This window comes from Stegodyphus dumicola, chromosome 9 (genome assembly GCF_044657685.1).
Source record: "Stegodyphus dumicola isolate Sdum_Otavi_A_Nest chromosome 9, ASM4465768v1".
Classification (NCBI taxonomy): domain Eukaryota; kingdom Metazoa; phylum Arthropoda; class Arachnida; order Araneae; family Eresidae; genus Stegodyphus; species Stegodyphus dumicola.
This window is the reverse complement of record NC_140776.1, coordinates 8,922,017-8,931,474: the sequence shown is the minus strand read 5'-3', so window position 1 is coordinate 8,931,474 and position 9,458 is coordinate 8,922,017. Positions and strand designations below refer to the sequence as shown.

General features: G+C 29.7%; 1 protein-coding gene across 1 annotated transcript; it reads right to left on the bottom strand.

Moving 5' to 3' along the window:
* Nucleotides 1–4,032: 4,032 nt before the first annotated feature.
* LOC118191102 (transcription termination factor 1-like) lies at nt 4,033–7,411 on the bottom strand. The gene has a single exon (XM_035361898.2). It carries the CDS (start codon nt 7,363–7,365, stop codon nt 6,361–6,363), a length of 1,005 nt encoding a protein of 334 aa, XP_035217789.1. The 5' UTR covers nt 7,366–7,411; the 3' UTR covers nt 4,033–6,360.
* Nucleotides 7,412–9,458: the final 2,047 nt, after the last annotated feature.

The following is a 9,458-nucleotide window of genomic DNA, read 5'->3' as shown; positions in this document are numbered from 1 at the left end:
ATTTGAAAAACTAAATTTCCAAAGAGCATGGATTGATTTCTATTTTCACAGATGAAAGATCTTAGCAAACCAGTATGGAAATAAAAACTCATTTTTTAGTAATAACAACAAAAGGTAAATTATATAAATAAAAATTACAGTAATAACAATTACAATTAAAAATATAAAATAAAATCTGAAAGTTTAAGATTTTAAATTACGTCCAAAGAGGTGTTTTTTAACATTTTGTGCGTTACATTTATTTATTACCTGTCATGTTCTTCGCACTTAAACCATAAAATTCAGTTCAAGAGCAATATCGCAAAATAATTTTAAATTGAGCATATCTTTCGAATTTCTGATACAAAGTCTCATGCGATGGAGATAAAAATGTTTTTCCCATACAATGTTGCCATTGCTTGCTTTGAAATCCTTGAGTTTGTTAAGCAAATATTCATTAAAGTTTTCCAAAATATGAAATCGATAATGCAACAAATTTCAAATTTGGGCTTCCAGATGCCCATATTCGCAGTAGTTACGTCATTCAAAATTGGATGGCTTTAGGAACTGTTGTTTTATCACAATGCGAAAAACATATACATACATTTATGCAGATTTTTCATTACTTAATTTCTTCAAATATACAAGGCGATAATATGTGGTGGCAACAGTTTGAAAAGTGAAACGGATATTCAGAGTGATTCTACGCAAAATCACAAAACGAAAACAATAATCCCTCAGGGACAAAGCCCTTTTGGACTAATAAAGTAAATTTCATGCATCATTCCTACACTATATTAAAAAAAAATAATTAAAATTCAGCTTTAAGGTCCATAATAGCAATTCTGAGGCAAGTTTCTAAACAGAAAGAGTGAGTTTCTGTATGTTCAGAAATTAATAGTATGTTGTAAACTAAGTGTGAAGAATCTGTATATTAAGAATTAGTTATCCACTAATAAATTATGTCGTCTTTGGCAACATTTGTCTATAAATGTCATCCATGCACAGAAAAACCTTTGCCAAGTTGCTACAACTATCACCCTATTCTTAAGAAAGTACAGATTATATATATTACATAATGGAAATTTATGACTTTAACAACTAGGTCATAATGATGCTTGCTTTAACATTCACATATTTACACTTAACTGTGTAACTGTTCCACTTTATCTGGCATTTTAATTTCTGTTTTCATGTTAATGCATTTTTACCAATTTTACGACTCTGAGAGAAGTTCACAATATAAATACTTCCTTTTAGCTTAAACTGCTTTATCTTAATATCATCTAGCAAATATTGCTTTTATCTCACTCTGAGATAATAACATTTTCAGACATATAACACCTGAGAACTCTTAATATCGCAAATGCTCTGAGCTTACTAAAACTATTGCTAGAGCTTTTCTTAGCTGTCTTTGTAAAGCCAGCCAGTATTAGTATTACCTACCTGTAACCATGCAGTAATATCATGTATGTATATTGAAATACATTCACATAGAGTTGTTATTCAGCTGAAAATACATTCAACATTCCAAAAGGGGTAGAAGCATCACAGTTTAAGGTTAAATTTTTAGTACCCCGTGCTAACATTTATATATATTTTAATAAGTATAACATTAGTTTTTTTTAAAAAATTGTGTTTTCATCTGTTAAACAAAATACCAGGAAAGCTACATATTTTGCGACAGAAATATTATATTTTAAATTATATCTAGCAAATGGCAATTATTAAAGAAGCAGAGTAAAAAGTATTGGCACAGCTTTAGTATTAGTCCTTTTTGGCGACATTTTGGAGCAATAAGCGTAAAATTATGATAACCTTGGTAACCCTAAATACTGAGCTCAAAAACATGCCGCCATTTCTGTCCACATAACTTTATTGAATTTGGTAAGTATCGGAGCTTTGATGGCAGGAGGGATAAATTGCATATTTTTCTTAAAGTTATGTTTGTGTTAGGAAAGCACAACATTTAAAATATTTTTAAAAAAGCTAAAACCTGATGCTTTATTAAAACTGATGATGAATATTACATCACATGAGTTTTGACATTTTTTCATGACAACTCTGCATATTATTATAAACTTCACCCCCCAAGGAAAAAAAATACATTTTCAGTAGCATGAGGTAAACTCTTTGTGTTTCCTTTGCTAAGGAGATCAAAATTACCATGGTCTAAAAATACTTTTTTGCCTCATATTAGAACTATAGGCATGTGTAATTGCATGAATTCATAGGTTCAAATCAGGACCAAAATTATTGCTTTTATAACATTTTTATAATTTGACTGACTATAAGAAATATAATGTTGCTTAGATTATGGAATATATTGCTTATAATTTACAGTTCTCAAATTTTGTAAATCTTACAACCTAATAGCTGTATATGAATAACCTTCGCTGAGTATTATTACTTTTATTAATAGTATGTTGACATAACAGTCAACTTTTTATTTTAAATTTTATGCCAATTTTCTACATTACTTAAACATTTTATCTAACAGAAATCTGAATTTTTTGTACAGTCAAAAGTCGTTAATCCGGACTCGTCGGGACTTCGGTGATTCCGGATTATAGATCATCAGTTTAAATCTGGTAAGATGGCATGCAGAAATTACAAAATTAAAAATATGAAATCATAATTTATGAAATAGAGAACAATTATGATCTAAAGGGCATCAAAATTTACAAAAAGAAAAAGCTTAATATTTATTTGTTTACTTTATTAAACATTTCTTTCAATGTAAGTTGCTTCATTTCATGTGATAATACTTTCTCTTTAATTCTATTAAACAGACATAATTTCTTGTTTAGTTACAAAGTTCCGCTGTTCAAGTCTTATAATTGCTGTGTTGAGAATACCCACGAAATTTTTTCGTTTTCAATAACCTCTGGGTCACTTTCTTCACTATCGGAAGCGAATTATAATGACGACGAACTTGATTTAAATCATATCAAAGACGGAGTAGTACATCGAGATGAAATACTACACTTAGTAAGGAATTATAAGCCAAATAAAATAAAAACATCTGCCCTGAAGATAGGGATAGTGCTGACAGATCAACTTCCAATCCGCAGCAGCGTGAAATTGATAAACAGATTTCGGATTTCAAAACATACTTTCGCTTTGTAGATACAAATTACATATTAGTAAATATATATCGGAAATTCTATTTGACATAATCGAAAGTTCAAGCTTACTTTTATGAAATTGCTCTAACAGTCTGCAAAAAATAATAAGCCGGATCCAATTCGAAGATTAAGGAACAACGCAATCTGCAACATTAACTGAATTAGATAATTTTAGCTTAGCTTATACCGTCCGTTACACATTAAACGCGCATGCGCACAAACATATTCGCAGCCGTAAAGGTCTTACGTGCACTTGTAAACGCCTGTGCGCATGCGAGAACGCGACGCATGCGCAGAAAATTTGTAGCTTTGAGGTCCGGATTATAGATCATTCCGGATTATGGGTGTCCGAATTAACGACTGTAATAAAACAAATAATAACTAATAACTATAATTGACTATAATTGACTGTAATAATAACTATAATTGACTGTAATAAAAACTCGACAGTTTTCAGATAACCGGCCCTTGGCGATTTGTTGACATCTCGGAAGAGTGCGTGTGTGCCAGATTATGGTAACCCTGACAAGCGTTACAAACCTGCAACCCACTCAGGGAATTTTCTTGAAGGACGAAAAGGGATTTTTTCTGTTTACATAGATTTAGGAAACGTTACGGCAAGACAAAATAGAAGTTGGAAAATCGCAAATCAGAATTAGTTCATATTTTCGCAAATCGTTATTAACACCCGATAACACTCTTTTCCTGTTAATGCTAAAAATAAAGCTCTATTCTGTTTACAGAGCGTTAACAGTAAGACAAAATGAAAGTTGGAAAATCGCAAATCCTAATTAGTTCATGTTTTCGCAACTCTATAATAAAAGTAAAAGTACAATTTATATATAAAAATTTGACTACATGGCAAGCACTTAGATACTGATTTCAATGTCTTTAAATGTTATTATTATAAAGTTTAGATATAGTCTTATTAAGTTAAGATATCCTTTTATTCTCTTATAAAGTTTAGATCTACAGAACAGAAGGCACACTTTGTGCTTACAACTCAATCAACCACTTGTGACAAGATAACTTATGATAACAATTAAGTTCAAATGTAAAATTTAAATTCAAATAAATCAACCATATTTTTCAACCTATACATGCAACACTTTTTAACTTCAGAAGTAAGATTTAGAATTAAGAAATAAGAAAATAAGAGAGAATAGAAAATAAATATATATGCTGGCTAGCTGAAGAAGGATGCCTTCATAAAGTACTTTTTAAGAGAAACTGGCTCAGATTCACATTACATGTATGAAAAACCACAAAAACTTCCATATAGCCAGCCCGAACTACCACTGTTCAGTGGCTTATCACTCCAACACTATTGGATTCCAATGACTGTTCGAATTTTTCACAGAAATCATTTATGATGATTGTTGTATTATTACCATTGGTACAAAATTTACTCATTATGATAATTTAATTTTAGCTTTTAAATTATAAACATAAATTACTTGTAATAAATTTACGGATTAAAAAATACACTTCTTAATATTTTTACCATTTACAAAATTTAATCATAAAAGTATTTCTAACGCTGCTCCAAAACTTGCTCATTATAATTTAATTTGATTTCCTTCACTTTGAAATGTTTTTTTATTTTCTTTTAATAACAGAATCTACGAAACTAAAGTAAAATATACTACTAGTTTGAAATGCATTTATGAACCTCTTGTAAATTTCATTATCATAACATAAAAATTAACTTATCGTAAATTTAAAATATTAGCTAAGCACTAATATAATATAAATATTAACTAACTACTTAAAATATTAATGTTTAATACATTAATATTATATTTTGTAATTTAAAATATTAACCTTTTGTAAATTTCATTACTCATAACATAATCACTGCCATAAATTCTTGGAACAGCTTTAGTATTGGTCCTTCTGGCGATTTTTTGATTTGGCGACAAACATCGGTCGCCAATGTATACCGGCTTTCAAGATCGGAAAAAAATGGCGGATTGTCAACAAAATCCGATCTAGACTAAATACTAACTGTACATCTAAACATTATAAGAGAATAAAAGTATATCTTAATAAGAATATATCTAAACTTTATAATAATAACATTTAAAGACATGAATAATTTATAATAATAACATTTAAAGAAATGAGTACCTAAGTGCTTGCCATGTAGTCAAATTTTTATATATAAATTGTACTCTTATTTTTATTATAGAGTTTTTATTACAAAAAATTCAGATTTCTGTTAGATAAAATGTTTAAGTAACGTAGAAAATTGGCATAAAATTTAAAATAAAAAGTCGACTGTTATGTCAACATACTATTAATAAAAGTAATAATACTCAGTGAAGGTTATTCATACACAGCTACATACAGGTTGTAAGATTTACAAAATTTGAGAACTGTAAATTATAAGCAATATATTCCATAATCTAAGCAACATTATATTTCTTATAGTCAGTCAAATTATAAAAATGTTATAAAAGCAATAATTTTGGTCCTGATTTGAACCTATGAATTCATGCAATTACACATGCCTATAGTTCTAATATGAGGCAAAAAAGTATTTTTAGACCATGGTAATTTTGATCTCCTTAGCAAAGGAAACACAAAGAGTTTACCTTAAGCTACTCAAAATGTGTTTTTTTTTCCCTTGGGGTATGGAGTTTATAATAATATGCAGAGTTCACATATGAAAAAATGTCAAGACTCATGTGATGTAATATTAAAAGCATCAGTTTTAACTGTCAAATTTTAGCTTTTTTAAAAATATTTTAAATGTTGTGCTTTCCTAACACAAAGGTAACTTTAAGAAAAACATGCAATTTATCCCTCCTGCCATCAAAGCTCCGATACTTACCAAATTCAATAAAGTTACGTGGACAGAAATGGCGGCATGTTTTTGAGCTCAGTATTTAGGGTTACCAAGGTTATCGTAATTTTACGCTTGTTGCTCCAAAATGTCGCCAAACAAATTTCTCGCCAAAAAGGACTAATACTAAAGCTGTGCCAAATTCTTTTACAGTAGTGTTTCAAGAATTTATCATAGCAGTACTGGAAATGTTGAAAATTAGAGAAAGACTGTTTATTCTGATCAAGAGCTTATTTTTTAGGATTGATCGGGTTTTGTTGACAATCCACCATTTCTTTCCGATCTTCAAAGCCGGGTATACATTGGCGACCGAAGTTTGTCGCCAAATCAAAAAATCGCCAAAAGGACCAATAGAAAGAACCAATAAATAGAAATTTTAGCAGTGAAAATGATGGAAATTAACATTCAATTACTTTGATTTATGTTGTTGAAAGATTCTATAATTGCTTTATACTTTTTGTAATAAAAATCAATTACTTCGCGAAATTCTTTTCCTTTTGGCGCACGTGATCTCAAACGATACCATCTTTTTCGCAAGTAATTATATGATGGAGAATATTGTGTAAAAAATTCTTGTATTTTTTTCCAGTCAACATCAGTTTCATCTTCTACACAGTATTCATTTTTAAGTATATTAATTAACATTGCAAGATTATGAGTAGTCCATTTCTTTCTCTGTGACGCATCACAAGTCCATGAGAGATGTAATTCCCAATAATGACGACACTGTGTACTATTTCTTGTTGGCATTAACTCAGCAATTTTAAACCAAGGTATATTAGATCTCTTCTTTACTGATTTAATAGGTCCAACAATTTTTTTTACAGCTTTCACTAATTGTTGTTCTTCCTCTTTTGACCACTTACCTCCATTCACTTTCTTTTTATGCCACGCATAAGCGGCACTACAACTTGCAGCACTTTTTTTCATTATTTTTTCGATTTCTGGCCATCCTAAGCCTCTTTCACGTAGTTTAATTAACTTAGAAACTTCCGCTTTACTAAATTTATCACGGTTTCTCCTCAAAGGATTCAAAAGCACTCTAGCTTTACTATAAATAGATGCTAGGGGTCGATCATTTAAACCTTTTCCTAATCTTGCATAAAAATGTTTAGCTTTCAAAAATGGTAGTATTTCGGCACTATTTTTGCCTATTCCAAAAATCAAAACAGGGTCATCTATTCCAAATTTTTCCGTAAATTCTTGATAATTATTTACCAAAACAGAAGTTTCTTTTTGAGTCCATCTTCCCTTTTTTATGTGAATACCTTTATCTTTTAATATTTTTAACCTTCTTTTAGAAAGGCGACAGACGGATTCATCTTCATGAAGAACAGGAAGAGTAAAATCAAGCTTTTCTTCTATAGTACTTAGTTCTGGAACAGAATCTGATCTAAGACTTGGCGCCATTTTAAACAACGTTGCCTACGGCCAAAGAATATCTAAGGAAAAGAAACTAGCGTCTACATCCCAAAACGGCAGCCTATGAGCGAGGCGATTCTATTATTTTCATCGGGGAGTAGGGGAGTTAGAATGGTTTTCTGAGGAATGCAACGGCAGTTGGCTATATGTTTGCTTACATTAGGAAGTTCAAAAAGTTCCTAAGGTGGATTGCCTTAGTTTCTACGGTTACTTACAGAGAAATAGGCAGTTTTTTTTCGGTTTCTTGACAGAGGGCAAATAGACAATTTACCTTTATAATCTGCGTTTATCTATTTAAACTTCAGAAGATTTAAGATGAAGCGAATATATTTAACACAACACAATCTTAAGACTTATAAATCTTTTAAAAGATAACAGCAAATTTTTAAACATTACTGTAAAAAATATCTTCTCTTCTAATTATAATAAATAATGAGATAATGCATGGATGAAGTGTTAATTATATGATAACTATGCATTTATAAAATGTTTTTAATAATGAACTATAAATAATATTTTTAATTATCGATGTATTGTTTTTTTAAAAGATTTAAAAGTCTTAATCTTGCTTTCCGTTGTGTTAAATATATTCGCTTCATCTTAAATCTTCTGAAGTTTAAACAGATAAACGCGGATTTATAAAGGTAAATTTTCTATTTGCCCTCTATCAGCAAACCAAAAAATCTGCCTAATATTTCCCTGAAAGTAACTGAAGAAACTAAGGCAATCCACCTTTGCAATTTTCTGAACTTCCTAATGTAAGCAAACATCGTGCACTGCCGTTGGCATTCCTCAGAAAACCATTCTAACTTCCCTACTCCCCGATGAAAATAATAGAATCGCCTCTCTCATAGACTGCCGTTTTGGGATGTAGACGCTAGTAGGAAAAGAATGAAAGCTTCCATAGACGCAATGTAAACCTGTTTCGCCTCTGCGCCGCTATACCGAAGAGCCACGGCTATGCAGTGAAACACCAGCGCAGGGTGAAATTTAGATAGCGCCGTCCGAGGAGATAGTAAATTTTTTACTTCGAAATAACTCAAAATGTTTTATTTTCATACATATCTGAGTTTTATGAGCAAAATGATGTTAGTTGGAATTTTGGGCGAGTTATAGGAATCCTATCCAATTTTTACTTTCAATTTAAACACGAGCCATACGAAGACAAAATTTAAATGAAATAAATTTCTTAGTACTTAACAGAATTCAGAGACTTTTGTTTTAGATAAATTGTGAAGTTGATCTCTTATGTTCTTATCTTTAATTGTTTTGCATGGAACATCCTAAGTTCAACTGCAAAATGAATTTAAAAAAAAAATGAATAAATTATATATTTTTTTTCATTTGATATAATATCCAGCATTAATTTATAACTACTGCAGTTAATTACATAAATAACGCTATTTTGTAATTGTTTTCATATCAAGCATATTATTAAATATTAAAATAAAGAATAACATATTTTAAGTAAAACAATATTTATTGACACTTCTCAAGTTTCAGAATATAGGTATGCAAAATAATTTTAAGCATCTTCACAAATACCAAGGAATTTTTTAGACAATTATTTGGAATGACCATTATGAAAACCATGAGCAATGTTTGCAACCAAGAGCCAAAATCATATCACTTAAATTAACAAATACAAAATTACACTTAAAAGGTCTTTTAAAGAATTTCACATAAATTATTAAAATAGCTGATTTCATTCTTTTTTCGCAAAATACTCAATACTTCTTACATTTATTCATATAAGATTAAATACTTAATTTGAAAATCAAACCTACAGGTATTATTAAAACCAGGGAAGAAATTTTGTAAATAATTTACTGAATCAAATAAATATTATTACATCAAACAAATATTGTAGCCATTGGGACAAAAATTATTTCAAATTATAAAATTAGGCATAATTTTTTTTTAAATAAAAATTACAAAAATGATTTTCTTTGATGACACAATTTTCTACCTTCGCTATAAAACTAATAATTGTAAAATTGCTGTATGCTTGGATTTTTCATTTTAATTTTGCAAAAGATCTATTTAATCCAAAATTATTCAACAAATGGGTACATTTAATT